The sequence below is a fragment of the Cynocephalus volans genome, chromosome 6 (assembly GCF_027409185.1).
Source record: "Cynocephalus volans isolate mCynVol1 chromosome 6, mCynVol1.pri, whole genome shotgun sequence".
Taxonomy (NCBI): Eukaryota; Metazoa; Chordata; class Mammalia; order Dermoptera; family Cynocephalidae; genus Cynocephalus; species Cynocephalus volans.
The window spans coordinates 145,507,754-145,528,339 of NC_084465.1; the positions used below are offsets into that span (position 1 = coordinate 145,507,754).

The 20,586-nt window shown below is 33.5% G+C and overlaps 1 protein-coding gene across 2 annotated transcripts in view; it reads left to right on the plus strand.

The window, feature by feature from the left end:
* Positions 1–20,086, plus strand: part of YME1L1 (YME1 like 1 ATPase) — a 35,314-nt gene extending 15,228 nt beyond the window's left edge. For both annotated transcript variants that reach the window (XM_063098750.1, XM_063098751.1), the window contains 14 exons: positions 146–296; positions 887–970; positions 2,915–2,997; positions 8,057–8,147; positions 10,249–10,401; positions 11,052–11,184; positions 11,972–12,034; positions 13,774–13,886; positions 14,901–15,056; positions 16,106–16,257; positions 17,044–17,170; positions 17,276–17,349; positions 18,014–18,100; positions 19,604–20,086. In XM_063098750.1, coding sequence (XP_062954820.1) covers positions 146–296; positions 887–970; positions 2,915–2,997; positions 8,057–8,147; positions 10,249–10,401; positions 11,052–11,184; positions 11,972–12,034; positions 13,774–13,886; positions 14,901–15,056; positions 16,106–16,257; positions 17,044–17,170; positions 17,276–17,349; positions 18,014–18,100; positions 19,604–19,747 — 1,611 coding nt within the window. In that variant the 3' untranslated portion in view covers positions 19,748–20,086. The remainder of the gene's footprint in view (positions 1–145; positions 297–886; positions 971–2,914; positions 2,998–8,056; positions 8,148–10,248; positions 10,402–11,051; positions 11,185–11,971; positions 12,035–13,773; positions 13,887–14,900; positions 15,057–16,105; positions 16,258–17,043; positions 17,171–17,275; positions 17,350–18,013; positions 18,101–19,603) is intronic.
* Positions 20,087–20,586: the final 500 nt, after the last annotated feature.

Consider the following 20,586-nt stretch of genomic DNA (forward strand, 5'->3'; position numbering starts at 1 on the left):
ATTGTTTAGTCTTAATCTGTTTCTTCATGTTGACAATAAAAATCCTGGAATTTTAATGAATTTTTTGATAGGTAGTCATAATATTGCTGGGGGATTTTACTGTCTATGTAGTCAACCAATATTGATGCATTGTTTGTGTATATAGGGGTTTCTTTTGCGGGACAGAGGATCAGATGTTGAGAGTTTGGACAAACTTATGAAAACCAAAAACATACCTGAAGCTCACCAAGATGCATTTAAGACTGGTTTTGCAGAGGGTTTTCTGAAAGCTCAAGCACTAACACAAAAAACCAATGGTAGGTTGATTTGACTCCGTTCATGTTTGAGAAGAATAACTGAAGGGAAGTCATAGTCCTACATTTAAGTTATTGTAAATGACTTTTCTTTTTTTTTTTTTTTTCTTTTTTAAAAGATGACCGGTAAGGGGATCTTAACCCTTGACCTGGTGTTGTCAGCACCACGCTCAGCCAGTGAGCAAACCGGCCATCCGTATATGGGATCCGAACCCGGGGCCTTGGTGTTATCAGCACCGCACTCTCCCGAGTGAGCCACGGGCCGGCCCCGTAAATGACTTTTCTAATATCATCCATCTTTCCACTGGTTGTTATATTTATAACTTGAGCTGTGTGGAAATGGAAATACTGCTGGCAGTGTCACATTCTCAAGAGAAAAACCAAAGTCAAGGAACAGAAGCATGTATTGCTTAATGAAGTTTGTGGTAACTGGGTTCTGAAAAGAAATGATGCCAGTTCTGCAGAAGAATGCCAGATTGCAAAATTGCATGTGATGAACTATGATTATCAACAATAACCTAATACTTGCACTTCACTGAGCTGTCATATCTCATCAGTGTCATTTAATTTAAGGTTTTTTCTTTCTCTTCTAGATTCCCTAAGGCGAACTCGTTTGATTCTGTTTGTTCTGCTGCTCTTTGGCATTTATGGGCTCTTAAAAAACCCATTTTTATCTGGTAATGGCTCTTTTTATCTGACTTGTTAATTTTCTTCTTCCTTTAAGTACTTATTTCCTTTTCACGGTTAGACCTAGAAAAAGAAACAATGTTTATAGTTTTACCATGTAGGCCTTTCATTCCTAACAGAGGTAAGTTTCTCAGATTTTTAGAAAATGATACTTGCTGAATTATAAAATTTAAAAATTACATAGAAGAATTTTATAATAGGAATACAAAGTACAATAGTCTTATTTCAAAGATAAATTAATAAATGGAATTTTTCCTAAAATTACTGTAAATGAGTTTTTCAGTTTGCTGTTGTGAAATAAAGTAATAATGTCAGGTTTAAGTGATTCCAGTTACTCTTTCAACTATCATTCAGTTTTTACCCTGTGTTCTCTACTCGATATGATTAAGGATCTAAGGGCTAAAACTGTTAGTGTCTATTCTAGAATTATTGTTTTTGGGGGTTTTTTTTGGCAGCTGGCTGGTATGGGGATCCAAACCCATGACCTTGGTGTTATAAGGCTGTGCTCTAACCAATTGAGCTAACCAGCCAGCCCAAAATAAAAGTTTCATTAGGAAATTACATACAAAGGAATACAAATTACAGTAATACAATGACATAAAAGGTGATCTATATAGCTTATGAAGCTAAATAATACTACTCATAAATCCACCTACAGACTTAAGACCATCACCATTGTCACTGAGTCTGCCTGTGTGCTCCTCTCTGACCTTATATTCCAGTTTCTCTGATCCAAGATAGCTACTATCCTGACTTTTTTCATTCTCTTGATTTTCATTAATGTCTTTTTTTTTTTTTATCGAAACATACTTGATTGTACATATCTGTGGGGTACAGCATTGAATATCAGTACCCGTGTTGAATATGTGATGCTCAAATCAGAATAATTAGTATTAGAATTACTGATTTAAATTTGCCTTCCCAACTTGCATATTTTTGATGTCTTAAGCATTTCTTCTTAACCCTGTATTTTTGCCTGATATTTTTGCGTCTAAATTTCAGTCAATCTTAGTGACAATATTTTGGGCTTCTTTTGAGGAAATTAGAAATTGCTCAGTTTACTCATTTATAATTGCTCTAGTTTGGAAGTTTCTACTTGAGGAGGAGAGATTTAAGAAAGCCTTGTAATAGTTCCCTAAAGTTGATCTCAGGTATTTTACTATCCTACCAAACCTTTTCTTTTTTATATACTTAATGATGTCATTAATGATATATTATTTGAAGACACATCATATCAGTTATCAGAGAAAGAACACTACATGAAAAGTGAAATAATCTGTTAAGACTCTTTTTTTTTTTTTTTTTTTTTTAAGTGAGTGTGCCAGTATGTAATGCTAGGCTTAAGGCAGTGCATTTCAGAGTGTCGACTTGTGACCACTTGTATCAGAATTATTAAAGGTGCTTGTTTAAAATGCAAACTCTCCTGGGCACTTTCTCAAATCTGCAAACCACAAGTTGTGCCATGGCCTGAGAACCTAAATTTAAACACATTTCTTAAGTGATTTTTATTCACACTGAAGTTTGAGAACCATTGATTTAAGACTTCTATTATTTGGTATTACAAGGAGAAGAGGAAAATAATTCTTGGTTTTAACTGAAAGTAGAAACATGTCTTTTTATTTTTATTTTTGGCAGCCAGCTGGTACAAGTATCTGAACTCAACCTTGGTGTTACCAGCACCACACTCTAACCAAGTGAGCTAACTGGCCAGCCCTGAACATGTCTTTGTGTGTGTGTGTGTGTCTCTAAACATGTCTTTTTCTAGAAATCCAGAAGACCTAGTTTCTTCTCCTTTCTCTTGATTTAGTGATTTAATAATTTAGGTCTCTCAGACATTTAATTTTTGTAGGCTTTGCTTTCTTGCATCCAAAAAATAAGGTGGTTGGAATTTTTATTAGTCTATCTAATATAAATACTTCTTTTCTTCCCTTTAGTTCGCTTCCGGACAACAACAGGACTTGATTCTGCAGTAGATCCTGTCCAGATGAAAAATGTCACCTTTGAACATGTAAAAGGAGTAAGTTAAGATTTCCATACTTTGTTCATACGTTATTTAATTGATATCCTATATAAGGTCAGCATTTGATTCTAAAGCTTATTTTGGAATAGGTAAAATTGCATCCAATAGTATTAGAAACTTTAATGTTTTGCAGTAAACAATAGTAGCAGAAGGTCAAATCTTGTTTTATGGCAGGGCTTAGTATTGATTTGTCAAGGAGCAGCATCGTGTAGTGGAATGATTGTGGACTTTAGAGCCAAACAAACTAAGGTCTCAGATTGATTTTTAAACTTATTGGCTATGTGACCTTGAACAAATTTACTTTAGATTCTTACAAGTCATGTGCTTGGCACATAGTAGATAGTCAGTAAATGGTACTTCTTTACCTGTTCCTCTTATTGATCTTTTTAATTTGTAACCTGATTATATAAAATATATTGATAATATATATTTTTTTGTATGAATAGACTGGATAAATACTAGTTTATAGTCAGTTAATATTTTAACAAATATTTAATAGTGTCTACTAAGTGCCAGGCCCTGTTTAGATGCTGGGTTAGATCAAATAAATCCCTGCCCTCATGGAGTTTGAATTCTAAAAGCAGGAATTGAACAATGATATGGCATATAAGAAAAAGAGTGTGTTAAAAGATGATTAAAATGTTATAGGGAGAAAATAGAGCAGGATAAAGAGTATTGGGAGTTCTGGGAAAAGTGTTATGATTTTAAATGGGATGTTTAGGGTGTGATTAACTGATAAAGTGAAAATTGAGGGGAAGATTTGAAGGAGAAGATGGATTAAACCACGTACATTTATCTTAGAAAAGAACATTTCTGGCCAAAAGAACAGATTGAGCAAAAGCCCTGAAGTATTAGTATGCCTGACTTACTTGTTGGCAACGAGAAAGCCCACTTTCGTGTGGAATGGTGTGAGGAAAAATGTTAGGAGATGAGAATGGGGAGTTATATAGGACCAGATCACATAGTTTTATAAGCCATTATAAAGACTGGCTTTTACTCTGAGAAAATAGGAACAATTGAAGGGTTTTGAGCAGAGGAATCATGTGGTTTGACTTAAAATTTACTTACAACAGTCTGGCTGCTGTGTTGATATAATCTTGAGGGGCAAAAGGTAAATAACAGGCTGTTACAATAGTCCAGGCAAGAGATGATAGTGATTTAGACCAAAATGGTTGTGTTGGAGTTGGTGATACATAGATTCTGAATACATATTTTTACGATAGAACCAACAGAATTTCCTGATTAGAATGTAGGGTATAAAAGAAAGAGGAGTCAAGAATGACCACAAGATTTTTGGTCTGAACAATTAGAAGGATGGAGTTGCCATTTTTTTAGATTAAATAAATCTGTGGGTAGAGCAAATTTTGGGGAATAATACTAGAAATTCAGTTTGGGGTATGTTAAGAGTTGAGTAAGTACTTGGATATACCATTTTGGAGTAAGAGAGATGTCTGAGAAGAGATTACATTTATGTATGAGGGTACTTCAAAAAGCTCATGAGAAGATTAGTATTATCTTTTAATTCTATTTTTCCATGAACTTTTTGAATACCCTTGGATATTAAGTCCATGTGTTTGAATGAGATCACCAAGGGAGTGAGTGTAACTAGAAAAGAGAAGAGGTCTAAATACTGAGCTGTAGAGCACTACAAAGTTCGCAGGACAGAGAAGAGGAACCAGGAATGAAGATTGAGAAAATACTGCCAGTGAGGTAGGTGTGGGTGGTATCCGGGAAGAAAATATTTTCATGATGAAAGAGTGACAAGTTATGTGAAATGCTATTGATGGGCCAAGTTGAGAATTTACCATTAGATTTAGCAATGGGAAGGTCATTGGTATGCTTGATAATGAGAAATTACAGTGGAGTAGCAGGGGTTAAATCCGACTACAGTAGGTTTACAAGCGAAGGAAGGAGATGAGATGTAATAGGTGATTACAATTTTTGAATTTTGTTTCAAAGGGGGCACAGGTAATTCATCTAATAACAGGAACTAAAATACAGATGTTCGTAAACTGGTGGGCAGGGGTTTATGGAAGTTCCTTAATAGTGAAGTCAGAATCAATGTCATTAGCTGAGAGAATATGGATGGAAGAGGATGGATGAGTGGTTTATGGAGGAGGTATGAAATTGTGTAGGAAGGGGAGAATGAGTGAATTAGGCCCACTTGAAATTTGGGATATGAATTTATTTGAGACTAGTCCATATGAGTTTGTGACTGATTTCTATTTTTTTTGTCTCTTTCAAATATGAATTCTGGAACTGTAATCCCATGTGGCTCTTATCTGTGAAGTATTACTACATTTGCTCTGTTATATTTAATTCCAGAAACTGTAGAGGCTTTTTAATTGTCTTTCAGAAATGTTTTGGAGGAAAGTCTTTCTGCTGGAGGGACTTGAAATACATGACCTAAGACCCTTCCAACTCTGGGGAGACTGATTGATACCCTTGTCCCTACTTATACACAACCATTTTTTTTTCAACTTTGACTATTGGGAAATAAAGCATAGGAGTCATTGTTGGTACTTTTACCAAGCAGTCCTTTCCTTTCCTTTCCTTTGCAATTTAAATTGCTGTGAACCCTGTTGGAATTGTAAAAAGGGAACAATTGAGGAAGAGATTGACGCAGTGATTATTTGAAAACTTATCAGTGCAGAGGGCACTTCTCATTCTGTCTGAGAACAGAGTGCTTACTCTTAAATCGAACCTGTATTAAGGCTGTGGTCTGCTAAGGCATTCTTATTTTCTGCCTACAATGTATATATATTTCTGAATATATCACACTTTTTGGGGGGTGAGGGGATTTCTAAGTACAAAACTAAAGACATGCTGATGAATAAATATTAGGAAAGGGGACATCACAATCAAGGTAGATCCTTACAAATTTTGCTATGCTAGAATGAATCAATGTTATAATTGCTATAAAATTTAAATTTATATAGAGCAAAATAATTCAATAGCATTTTACCTGTGATCAATTTTACCAAGTCTTAAAGAGTTTGTATAGTAATGTCATTTCCTTACCCACCAGAATTTCTGAATATGTAGGTGTACTTTTATACACAGTTGCCTTAAAAAATATTAATAAGGGCTTTTTATAACTTTATTCATTACCTTGATCCCCATAACCCTATTTTCCTTAATAGTTTTTATGTTCCTCCACTGGGAATTCTCTTTCCACAGAGGTTGGGGACCAAATATAGCTTCAGCAGTAAATGATGTTTAACTTCTTTCCCTTTATTCCTGCAATTTAAAATTGGCATTGAATTAATTATTTTGATCAAATGTATTTTAGTCTTCTTTTAGTATACGGTTTTTTTTTTTTTTTGGTGACTGGCTGGCATGGAGATCCAAACCCTTGACCTTGGTGTTACCAATGGATATCTTTGAATAGTTAAAAATTTGCTCTTTTGATAAACAAGCCTAATCTTTCTTTTTTTTTTTTTTTAAAGCAAATTTTGGAATTTTTATTGATAATTTTAAAGTCAAGGTGCATCTATTCAGCTTCATGCTCAGTGGTTGCAGTTCCTTTTATCAAACTAATGACAGAAGTATGTCATACTTTCAGGGATGTTTGTTTGGCACTTTTGAGGGTGGACCAACAGCTCATCAAGCAAGAGAAGACAGAGATGAGTGTCTTCTAACAAGGTTCCATTCATTCAGCTTCTAGGAGGGAATAAGCAACTTTAAAGCCAGGGTCTTGGAAGGTTGTAGGATGTTCCTCAGATGGCTGGGGCTTGTCAGCTGCTTCCAATCAAATCTTGCACTGTTAAATTGGTGCATCTTACATACTCAGTAAGATCCTGTTGAATGTGGGGTAAGCACCCTTATTTGCTCCGTATCTAGAAAGTGTCTCTTGTGGTTTGGAGAGCAGTGTCCAAAACCAACAAGAAAGTATCAGAAGAGGGCAATTCAAAGTTGAACACAGCACCCTCTCCTGAGCCATGTGTTTTGTTTTAACTTTATGGTGTTGGAGTCCAGCCATATCTTTTATTTAACATAAATTTTATTGGAGGTTAGCATATTCACACAAAAGCAAACAAATCATAAATGTATAGTTCAGTAAATTTTCGGAGTTGAACACAGCTATGTTAATCAGTACCCAGCTCAAGAAACAAGAGCATTAGCAGAATCCCAGAACCTCCCTAATGCCTCTTTCTAGTTACTATCTCCCCCTACCCCAAGGATAATCATTGTCCTAAACCATACATGTCTTTGCCTGGTTTTGAATTTTATATAAATGTAATACATGTAGAATGTCTTCTTTTGGACCTGGCTTCTTTCACCTAATATGATGTTTGTGAGTTCATCCATGTTATTTGGAGTTGTAGTTCATTTGTCCTCATTGCATAGTATTCCATTATACCAGTACCACGATATTGTGTGTTCTACTTTAGATGGACATTTGGGTTGTTTCTAGTTTTTGGCTGAAATAATGCTGGTGTGAATATTCTTGTGCATATCTCTTAGTGAATATTTGTACATATTACTCCTGGGCCTAGGAGTGGACAAAGCTTTGTTTTTTCACCGTTAACTTTATAAAGATTTTAGTAAATTTTTAATGATTTAATCACAGTAACTTTCAAAAACCATTCCAAACGTAACAAAAAACCTTGCTTAACTCTTTAGCAATTACAATATTTCCTGGAAATATTTCTGGGAAATTTTCTAGAAATACAAGGTAATCATGACTTTAATTTTTGATTTTTCAAATACCTTTTGGCCTTCATGCGTTTGATGTTTTAGTATGCTTCTGTCCAGGTAGTTTTTTTTTTAACTCCGCTCAATGTCCTTGACTCCCCCCCCCCCCCCCCTGAGAAAATGTAAGAGTATCAGAAAGATTTTTGTTGGTGTACTAAGGAGACTTTGTATAGCTGGAAAGGAGGGTCAGGAGAAAACCCTTCGTGTGTTTATGAAGTGGCATTTTTGTATACTTCTCTTTCTGAAACAAAGTTGAGTCTATATCCATGTTAAATTTGTGATTTTCAAAGAGGAAGCTTTGATAATCTAACCAGATCTAATCATTTTAAAAATTATTTGGTAAATTGTGTCACTTTAGGTGGAGGAAGCTAAACAAGAATTACAGGAAGTTGTTGAATTCTTGAAAAATCCACAAAAATTTACTGTGCTTGGAGGTAAACTTCCAAAAGGTAAGACATCTTCCCTTTATCATGATTTGACATAAAAAAAATACTGTAATATATTACTAATTTAATTTTATCAGATTTTAATGGATTAAAGTTTAGTTCTTAAGTGCTGTTTTAGAAAATATGTGCTCATTCTGAACATACAGTTCTACAGCCCTTTTTTGTGTAACTTTGATGTAATTTCAGACTTTAAGTTGCAAGACTAGTACAGAGAATGCTCCCCATACCCTTAACCCAGACTCACTAGTTCTTAACATTTTGCTCCATTTACCATTCACTTTGTCTTTTTACATACATGTATTTTTTTTTAACCATTTAAGAGTAAATTGTGGACATAGTGCTCCTTTACCCCTAAATACATCGATGTGTGTTTCCTAAGAAGAAAGATATAATTTTACATAATTCTGTTATAATTATAAATTAGGAAGTTTAACATTGATACAAACTATTATCAAATTCATAGTTCATATTCAAATATCAACATTTGTTCCAATTAATATCCTTTGTAGTGTTCTTCTCATCCCACCCCTTTTTAGGACCCACTCTAGGATCAAACATAATAGCATTTAGTTTTTTCTTTAATATGAAACAATTCCTCAGCCTTTTTGGGAGTTAGGGGGTGCGTGGGAAGAAGAAGGTCTTTCATTATCATTATAGTTGTGAAGAGTACTCACTAATTATAGAACGTTTCTCAACTTGGCTTTGTCTGATGTTTTCTCACAAGTAGTAAATGTGACTTCTGGTGACTTTATGGTATCTTTCTAATTTATGGTGGTAACATAATTTAATCATTTATTGTGAACTTTTTTATGGTTTCCAGTTTTTTGCTTTTAAACATTGTGATGATCATCTTAACATTAGCATTGTAATTAAACTTTGCCCACGTTTATTTCCTTAGAATAAATTTCTGGAAATGGAATTGCCAAATTAAAGGGGGACATTCCTTTTTAAGGCTTGTTTTCATACTGCCAAATATTTCTACTGAGAGTTCAGAAGTGTATGAGAATGAGGTTTGCATTAACCTTTGCTAATTCAGGGTACATTTATTAAATCAGTATTATGTCATCATAAAGTGGGTGTTTAAAACCATAGAAATAGTTACACTCTTCATGTTTCTTATCACAAGGAGTATTTTATAAATTTGTGAAAAAATCTTTAGGTACCAAGAGATAATCTACAGAAACGATTTAAACCAGTTAGGTATCACTAAAACATGGCAATACTAGGATAGTTCTGGCTGTTTTTGAGCTTTCCTTAAAAATTTTTTTTTCTTATGTTAAAATATAGTATTAATACAGCTTTATTGCCTGTTTGTAGTCTGTTCATTTACAGAAAAGTTATACGTAAATCAGGGAATTCTTTTTTTCCAACTTATTATGAAAAATTTACTGGCATTATGAAAATTTTCAATCATGTGGAAAAACTTGAAAGAGTAGCACAATTAACATCCATATACTATCCACCTAGACTCAACTCTTGTTAACATTTTGTCATATTTGCTTTCTGTGTGTGCATGCATGTATTTATTTCTCCCCTGAACATTTGAAAGAAAGCTGTAGACATCAACTACTTTACATCTAAATACTTTGGTATGCGTTACCTAAGAATAAGGACATTGTCCTAAAGAAACACAATAATCTTATCCCACAAAAGAAAATTAACACTATTTCCTTACTATCATGTATGCTCCAGTCTTTTCTTGAATTTGTACCAAATATACTTAGAATCTTTTTTTGTTTTTATGGAAAAGCATAAAGTCAAGTTTCATGCCTTACCTTTGGTTGTTTAATCTGTTTTTATGTGAATTTTATTTTACTTGTTTAATGATAAATAAGTTTATATTCCTTTGCCTCAAGATTCTCTTTCCCTGTCTTGTCTGTTGTTGGTATGTAAATAATATTTAAATGATACAGGAAAATTAGTTGTGGATAAGATCCTGAAGTGAATTATTAGCAGAGACAAATATGTTTTGCTTTGTTTCAAAATATTGGTCATTGGTGTGCTTTCAGCCTCAAAATTATATAAATTAATAATTGTTTTACAGGTTCACATCAAGAGATTTTTTAAAAAAATTTTAATCATTCTTGTTTACTTTTTCTTTTAGGAATTCTTTTAGTTGGACCACCAGGGACAGGAAAGACACTTCTTGCCCGAGCGGTGGCAGGAGAAGCTGATGTTCCTTTTTATTATGCTTCTGGATCAGAATTTGATGAGATGTTTGTGGGTGTAGGAGCCAGCCGTATCAGAAATCTTTTTAGTATGTTTTGATATAACTTTCATACAGTGCTAGATTTTGTTAATTTTAAGGGAAAGAGTGTTTCTTACCCTTCCTTGCTTATGATTGATAGCTGAAGTAGCCATTGTGGGGTTCTGGGTTTCAGGTTATGAGCTAAAATAGAGTTGTACTCTTTTTCTAAATAGAATCATCAGAAGAGATAGTGGAAGTGCTAGTTAAGGTTGGGGGCTATTGAAAAGCTCTTAGTTTTTTCCATTTTATTCATCAGTTCTATTGTATGTGATTAAGGAGTAATTAGCCTCAAACCTGACTGTATATGATATTTGTACAGCTAGGAAGAATGAATTCCAAGTTGTTTTCATTTTATTTCATTCTCTTTGGTACAGTTATTATCCTGAGGCTACTTTTTTTTTTTTTTGGCAGCTTGCTGGTATAGGGATCAAACTAGATCTTGGTGTTAACAGCACTATGCTTTAACCACCTGAGCTGACTGGCCAACCCTACTATTTTTAAATCAGGAAAAAATGACCTTCTTTTGTTTATTTTCTCCCTATGAATGTTTTTTTGTTTGTTTGCTTTTTGACAGTCTTACAGGTTTTTAATAATTTATGTGGTTTGTTCAAAAAGTGTTGATACTTTTCAGCTTATTTGAATTTTTTCTGTTTTCTTAGGGGAAGCAAAAGCAAATTCTCCTTGTGTTATATTTATTGATGAATTAGACTCTGTTGGTGGGAAGAGAATTGAATCGCCAATGCATCCGTATTCGAGGCAGACTATAAATCAACTTCTTGCTGAAATGGATGGGTAATTGAGTCTTTGTCTATGGGATATGGTGATTTTTTAAAAAATTAGGATTTGTCTTATTTTAAAATTGTTTAGAGTAACATTGATGCCTCCCAGCATTTGATATATGTAGACTTGATCTTATGCAAATTGTTCCCATAAAGCATTTGATAACATTCTAGAGATGAAAAATGTTATGTGTATACGCGATGGAGTAGTCCCTCATGTAAGAAGTCAAGGCAAGCTTTTCTCTCAGTATTATGTTCTTTCTACTAATTGAGTATTTGATATGTCAGTTCTTCTTGTTTAATTTATGATATTTATACCTTTTTTCATTTATTATATTATACTTATGATAGGAAAGCAATGTTTCAAGCCAAGATTAGTAGTGTATTTGAAGAAGTAAAGGGACAGTATGTTGGTTTCTACACAATGCATGACTAATGTATGCTCTTAGTGTTGTGGTAGATTGAAAGATTACATCATTGTTCATCATATAAAAAGCACATGGTATGACATTGCTTTGGAACCAAGTAGGAAATCTAGGTGTGAATAATTTGTATCGGTAAACTTGAAAGGAACTTTTCAAAAATTAGTCAGGCACCCAAGCTTTTTATGTCAGGCCATCTTTTCCTAAGTAGAACAGTTATTTTGAAGGTGTAGAATCACGGATTGGTGGTTTATTATTATTTTCTTTTCTTGGCTGTTATTAAGATTAATGATAAACAGTTTTGTGTAGAGCATTGTTGTATGTGTGCTATACTTTAATTTTCAGTGAACAGATACTCTTTTTTTTTTTCTTAAATAGTTTTAAACCCAATGAAGGTGTTATCATCATAGGAGCCACAAACTTCCCAGAGGCATTAGATAAGTAAGTATTAAAAGAAAATTTTTGTTACATGCTACATTAAACTAATAGAAGAGACCCATCACAAAAGATCACATTGTATGATTCCATGTATTTGAAATGTCCATAATAAGCAAATCCTCAGAGACAAATAATATTAGTGGTTGGCAAAAGCTAGGGAGAATGGGGAATAACTGCCAGTAGATAGGGATTTCTTTTGGGGAGATGAGAATATTCTAAAATTAGATTGTGATGACGGTTGTATAGCTTTTTTTTTTTTTTGCAGTTGTTGGGGGATCTGAACCCTTGACGTTGGTGTTATCAGCACCACAGTCTACCAAGTGAGCTAACTGGCTAGTTTTGGTTGTACAACTTATACAGTTGACCCTGAACAACATGGGTTTGAGCTGAGTAGTTCCACTTACATGTGGATTTTTTTCAGTATATAAATTGGAAAAATTTTTGGAGATTTGTGACAATTTGAAAAAACTCGCAGGTAAACTGTGTAGTCTAGAAATATTGAAAAAGTTAAGAAAAAGGTATGTCATGAATGTATAAAAAATACATGTACATACTAGTCTATTTCATCATTTACTACCATAGAATATATACAGATCTATTATATAAAGTAAAAATTTATCAAAACTTACACAAATACTTACAGACCACACATGATGCCATTCATAGTCAAGAGAAATGTAAACAAATGTGAAGATGTAGTATTAAATCATAACTGCATAAAATTAACTGTAATACACACTGTGTTACTGTAGTAATTTCCTAGTCACCTCCTTTTGCTATCGTGGTGAGCTCAGGTGTTGTATTTGCCTAAAACACAGTATACCACTAATCTTCTCCATTTGAGCAGTTCATCTCTACAGTAAATTGTATACTGCAGTAAAAAGTGATCTCTCAGGTTTTCTTTCTTATGACTTTCTTAATACCATTTTCTTTTCTTTAGCTTCCTTTAAATAGTAAGAAATCAGTATATAGTATATATAACATGCAAAATATGTGTTGACTGTTTATGTTACCGGTAAAGCTTCTGGTCAACAGTAGGCTATTAAGTTTTTGGGAAGTCAAAAGTTATACATGGATTTTCTGCTGTGCAGGGGGGTGTTGGCACCCTTAACCTCCGTGTTGTTCAAGGATCAACTGTTTAAAAACCACTGAATTATCCACTTGAAATTCTGTGTTATATGAATTACATCTCAGTAAAGCTGTCACATGATTTCTTTTTTTCTTATATATCACAAAAGTTTTAGGTGGCGATCATTATAAAAATAAAATTTACTGTAGTATTAAAATTAACTTTAAATTAAAATACTATCAAGATTTTTTTGATATTATTATAGAAGCTATTCATATTTTCATTTGATCAGTATTTTGTCTTTGCCTAAGACTCTAGTTTAACATTCTATATGTAGCAGTTGAGATGGTTGTGTGGTTCTCATAATAGTAGTCTGCTGTAGGATTATTTGTTCCTTGACTCACCTACTTTCATGTTTTTATTTCTGAGGGTGTATGCTACCTAGATGCACACATATATTTAAATGAAACTTTGTTTTACCTTCTAGTTATTGAGATTGTTATTTGAACCATGTTTTAAAAGGAACTATCGGAACATTTATTTTCAAAACTCCATCTAATCTCTGGCTGCCATTGCTTTCTCATTATATCTTTAGAGTGTCAGTCCTGTTTAACTGGAACTTTAACATAGTCAGCTTATTAATTTATATTTTCTTTTTGCATTCTTCTTTTAGTGCCTTAATACGTCCTGGTCGTTTTGACATGCAAGTTACAGTTCCAAGGCCAGATGTAAGAGGTCGAACAGAAATTTTGAAATGGTATCTCAATAAAATAAAGTTTGATCAGTGTAAGTCTAATTCTATATTACAAATATTATCTCCATAAAATGGTAATGAATCCATCCACCCTGTTTGTGTTCTTACTTGATAAATGTCTTGGAAGATCAATTCATTTATATGTTGTGTTTTTTCCTTATTTGAATGTCTTTTTAAAAGTCCAGTCCTTAATTAATGTGTGTCCAGGAGATTCTATCGTTTTGAATCATGATTCCAAAGGAAGTTTTCTTTAGAATATTCAGACAGATAATATATGAGAATGAATATATGTATAGATAGTTTTTTAAGACGAATGTAACATACAAAATAATAGAAAAAGCTCCAGAAACAGTACCTCATGATGTAGAAAAGGGAGGAAAGCAGATTTTAAAACAAAACACATGGAAATACTATGGACCCACTTGAATTAATAAATGAAGCTATCAAAGCTGCATTTTAAAGAGAGCCGAATCCATTCATAAAACTTTATGTTTCCTGTAATGAGGGAATCTTTTTTTTTTTTCCTAAAGAGGACTGGTAAGGGGATCTTAACCCTTGACTTGGTAGTGTCAGCACCATGCTCCCCCACATGAGCTAACCGACCATCCCTATATAGGGATCTGAACCTGTGGCCTTGGTGTTATCAGCACCACATTTCCCAGGTGAGCCATGGGCCAGCCCCAATAATGGGATCTTCTATGTCCAAAATATTTCAAGACGAAATTCAGACAACAGAGTGTTGTTTTATGAGCACGCTTTTTCAGTTCGTGGTTATATTAGTAACAATATAGATCATATTTGATGTTTTTAATTCACATCAGGCAACTCTACATTTTTTGATTTTTACAAAGTTAAATTTTAAATCTTAATAGACCCATATTTGGGCTCTTTTCCCTAAGAATTTTAGTAAACTAAGTTTATTTTAGTTTTAAGTTGTAGTTCAGAATAGCTATAGCTATTTTCTTTTTTTCTTTGGAATATGAGTTTGTGAAGAGCTTTCTTTTAGCTGTTCTGGACTTACAGTACTGTATTCTCTTTTTACATAGCTGTTGATCCAGAAATCATAGCTCGAGGTACGGTTGGCTTTTCTGGAGCAGAGTTGGAGAATCTTGTGAACCAAGCTGCATTAAAGGCAGCTGTTGATGGAAAAGAAATGGTTACCATGAAGGAACTAGAATTTTCCAAAGATAAAATTCTAATGGGTAGGTTTTCTTTGTTTTTTTTTTTCCCTATACTTTTCGTTGTGTTAGAGAATAAATTCTTTTGGCAAATATTCTGTTCAGCCTGCTAAAGACTGTGGCTGTGTTAAATGTAATCTTACTCTAAAACTTCAGTGTCTGGGTAGTCAAGACTTGCAATAAATAATTTCACAAATTCCTAATTTGGGAGCCAAACTAAAGCCAATAAACAGTAACGTTTTCTTGACAATACCCATCTTGTCAATGATGTAGAACTCAGTTTTGTAGTGTAGCACATTCATTAGTTTTGTCTTTTTCTGAGAAGACCTTTTTTTCAGACTGAAAAGAGAGAAAGGTTAAAAAAAGAAGGATATAGTAACAAAATTTCAAAATATATATTTGAAAATAGCAACACAATTTGGACTCTTACAGAACAGATGTATTCCAGTAGCTTATATGATTACCCTGGTGCTGGTGATGGTGGGGTGCTCATGCCATTTCTTCTTGTCCAATATTGCTGATAAGAAGGATGGTTAATTTTATTTAGTCTGTGTTCTTTATTTTAAATCTTGGATTGGCTTAAAAAATGTTAGTTGTGACATTCCTGTTAAATTGGAAGTTTATTTTCTAGAAATGGAATTAAGCTTTCCCTCTTGATATGAATATTAAGATGATAGTTTTTGACAGGTTTGGTTTGCAGTTAATTTGTTTTAGTTTGTACATGTTGTAGAGTGAATTATACTCATTTTTTAAAACTTTTACTCTGAAATATTTATCAATAATATTAAATCATGTTGCTCTAAGAATGAGTTTTGGGAGGGAAGGGAAAGAAAGGAGGGTGGAGGGGAAGCAGAAGTGGTGAACTAACATGTACAAAACTATGCTATCTACCCTAGGTGAATGCATGTATTGAACATTGTTTTGTTTTGTTTTGGTGTCTTTTTTGGTGGCTGGGCAGTTATACATGTATTGAAACAACACACTGTACTCAACAAATATGTACAAGTAAATGTTAAAATATAAAAATTAAAATTAAAAAAAAAATAATGACTTTAATTAAATTTTTATCTTAGGACCTGAACGAAGAAGTGTGGAAATTGATAACAAAAACAAAACTATCACAGCATATCATGAATCTGGTCATGCTATTATTGCATATTATACAAAAGATGCAATGCCTATCAACAAAGCTACAATTATGCCACGAGGGCCAACACTTGGACATGTAAGTTTCTTGTAGTTTTTGTTTGCTTTCACATAGAGCTTTCTAGAAGCTTAAGTAGGAAATTGCTGATTAAAACATTTGCAAAGCAAATTTGGCTACTTATGTGTTTTAATACTTTATTTTTTCATTTCCTGAACCATGTTGAAATCAGATAGACACATTTGTGAAATTTTTCTGTTAATAAGGAATAGTATTTTTTAGATATTACATATTTACATTATGAAATTTAATTGAGGAATGACAGCAAACGATTATTCTAAAATATCTAATTGCTCTGCTCCCCCCCCCAAAAGAAATTGTGTGTCACAGTGACTGGCTCAATAGTTTTTCTCATATTTTTCTCATTTAGTACAAGTTTCATCTTTATATCTTTCCAAATGTAGTCATTTTAAACATTTTTTATGCAACTTGGGATAAAACAGTACTGTTGCAGCATTATCCACCTATTGTTTATAAAACACTTTTGCTTTGGAAAGTGTTTTCCTTATTTTCTGAGTTGCTGGTTTTGTCATAAGTTACCTGATGATCATCTCATTCGAAGTCTTTGAACTTTCAGCAGCGTGGTATTTTAAGTACGATAGTGAGAGCTAGATGATAATTCTGTTTTGTTTTGTTTGGTGGCTGGCAGGTATGGGGATCCAGACCATTGACCTTGGTGTTATTAACATCACTCTCTTCCAAATGAGACACCAGCCAGCCCTATAATTCTGATTTTTAATATAACAATTTCAGAACTGTATCTGAAGTGCTTTCTTTAGTTATTATCTGATTTGTTCAATTGTCTAGGTGTCCCTGTTGCCTGAGAATGATAGATGGAATGAAACTAGAGCCCAGCTGCTTGCACAAATGGATGTTAGCATGGGAGGAAGAGTGGCAGAGGAGCTTATATTTGGAACTGACCATATTACAACAGGTTGGCTGCAAAGATGTCTTTAGTTCAAATTGTGTTGGTTGGTTTAAAGATATTTTTAAAATTTGAGTTATGTGGTTTTAAAAATTTTTTTCTTTTTTATTTTAGGGGCTTCCAGTGATTTTGATAATGCTACTAAAATAGCAAAGCGGATGGTTACCAAATTTGGAATGAGTGAAAAGGTAATAGTGAATTTTAATCCTTTTATGTATCAAATGATCTGCCAGGTGTCTCTTTGAGAGACTGTTCTGATTATAAATTGATAACATTTACTTTCTGAAACTCTTTTATTCCAAATGAATTTGAGGCTACTTATTCTACACATTGTTCTAAATGTTTTTCTCTGAGTAACAACAAATATAGCATTCTCTTAGCTGCTCAGAATTAGCTGCTCAGACAGTATTACTTCATGAGCTAACCAGGTAATAAAATAAATTTTTTAGCCTTTTCTTACAACATAAAAGAACCTACTTTCTGAGCTCGCTTTGCCCTGTACATCTGTTTTACATTTCCACATTATCATAGTGGCTCCCTGAAGCACTTATATATACTCTGAATTGTGGATTTCTGGATTTGTAGTAGCTGCCAAGATTTTCAAAGAAGGTGCTCAGAACCAGAATTAAAACAATCTTAAATTGCTCACACTTCTATTATTTTTATTTTAGTTTTTGTGTTTTCAAAAAATGGTGAAATTTCTTTGCCCTCAAGGGCATTTTTATATTGTATTCCTTCCTTGCCCCCCATGATATTTGTTTCCTTATACCATATAGGATAGTACTTTCTTCGTTAAATTTGTTAGTGTTTGGGGGCTTGTCTGTTCAATTACTTTCTTCTCTTTCAATTTAGCTTGGAGTTATGACCTATAGTGATACTGGGAAACTGAGTCCAGAAACTCAATCTGCCATTGAACAAGAAATAAGAATCCTTCTAAGGGTAACAATATTTTCCTATGCTTGTTTATTTTTTTAGACATAATGTGCCTAAATTGTTAGGTACTTTAAAAATGGTAACAACTGAAGGCCCCTCTGTTCACCAGAAATGTCAGTATATAAAATAAGGATAATAAGTGCACGATAGTAGCAATGCTTTAGATGTTATTAAGGAACCTCTGGTCATAAACTGGGTCTTTATTTTTATTTTGACCATGGGCTAAGGACAGTTATATTTGTGGTTATAAAAATTCAATTATACTTTAGCTGAAAACCATAAGAGGTGATAGAATGGGGGATATTGTTTATTGAGTCTCTGTGTCTCTTGTTTTCCCACTCTTGACATGTATTTATTCAACAAGTATTATTTTCTTCTTTGTGCCCAGCAGTATGCATGTGCTGACAAAGCAGAATAAGTAAAGCAAAGGTCTCTTTGGCTGCAATGTCCAATACAGATTAGGGTAAAGGGATGTAAGAGGAGATTCAGTGAGATCAGTTAGTAAATACTGTGGTGATCCAGGCATGATATAATGGATACTTGGATTAGGGTAGTTGAAAAATGGAGAAATGTAGGTGGGTTCAGTAGATACTGATATAGTGGAATCAGTATATCTTTGTGATGTTTTGGATGTGAGAGGTGAGAGACCAGTAAAAGCTGTTTTCTAGATTTCTGCCTCACACAACTGTTTAATTGTGCCATTCACTGAAGAAACTAGAGACAGCATGGGCGAAGGCCAGGAAGTGGGTAGAACATGAGTTCGGTTTTGAATTTAAAACGTCTTAGTGAAGATTTCAAGTTGTTGGAAAAAGATATGGGTGTTTGGAGCTTAGCAGAGAGATTGGTTTTATGGTTCTATTTGGATGTTGAAGTTACACATCCAGTAAGACAAGTCTTGGAATGGAGAGGAAGACAGAGCTGAGTACGAAAGTCTTTAGTGAACGAGGAATGTAAATTAGGGTATTTGTTAGATGGCACAGTGAAGGGGGTTGGATAGGGCTATAGTCAAATGGTTTGGACTTCAAAGGAATAGTGCTTTATATGAGTGAATAGGTTAGTAGTGGTCTGGAAATGGTGATGGGAACAAAGAGCTCACCTCTTTACCCTGAAGTGTCTGGGATAAAAACAAATAAATAACACTTGAGAGGGCTTAGGGAAAGGAGTCTTCACAGAAGAGAGCCTTGATTAACTCAAGGACGTAGAAGGAATGTTTTACAGTAGTTAAGGATATGGAAAGTTTTTATAATGGAAACTTTAGAAAGTGTTTTAGAAGAGGAGGTGTCTGCTGTCCCAGAATGTTTATTCTCTTTTCCTTACCATTTATGTTGTTGTGCACAAATTACCTATACTCTAGAACCAAGTTTTTAAGTGCTTTAATTTTTATAAATATGAATCAACAGATTTCACATTTTTTAGGGTACATAAAGGTTTTATTTCTTTTCCCACTGACTATGGTTTTTGCTTCCCCTACATTTTTCTGCTTCTTATATATCTGCTTTTCTATTTCAGGACTCATATGAACGAGCAAAACATATCTTGAAAACTCATGCAAAAGAGCATAAGAATCTAGCAGAAGCTTTATTGACCTATGAGACTTTGGATGCCAAAGAGATTCAGATTGTTCTTGAGGGAAAGAAATTGGAAGTGAGATGATAACTCTCTTTATATGGATGCATTGCTGGTTTTATTGCAGGAATATAAGTAGCATTGAAGTAGTCTCCTTTTGCAACACTTTTCCTCCATTCTTGTCTTGGTATTATTCGAGGATGTGAAACACTTTGTCGATCTTTTGTCACATTTATCTAATTTTGGTTATTCTCATGATGACACCTATTGCAAATCAGCAAACCATAGCATACATATTTTAAAAATAAAGGACTATCAGGACTGAAAACAGCTGGTTTGAGAAATGTCAATTGTTAATAAGGTGAAAGTAAGTAATAATTTTATGGTTGGTTACTCTATTAGATGTGAATAAAAATTGTGCCTTTAGCTCCTGGAATGTATTTTTAATTTGTAAGCTAAAATTGTTGAAGGATTATCTTTATCTCTTGACAATACAATTTGTCTTTGATAAAGAAATCATGCTATTTGGTTGTTGGTAAATCATATTTCTATGTACATCAGTGAAAAAGTCATTAAGATGCATTTAATTATGCCCCAGTTTGACCATATATAAAATGGTTTTTTAAAAATCTTAAGAGTAGAGAATTGTAAACATACAATCAGAATTTAAATGATTATAAGTTTTTAAAAATGCAGCATGCATTTTCATGTTCCTTTTTTTTAATATTACTATCACTTTGACTAATGAAATTTATTTCAGAGCAGCAGTATTTTGTTAAACAAGTAACAAAGCTCATTCTGAATAACTATACAATTATGCTTGATCTCAAAAGCAAAATTAAACCAAAAGCTCAGTCCTGTTCAAAGTGAACTTTTGAATTACCCTGGGTTAGAAATGGAAAGGTATGTTTACTTTTCATTCAGAT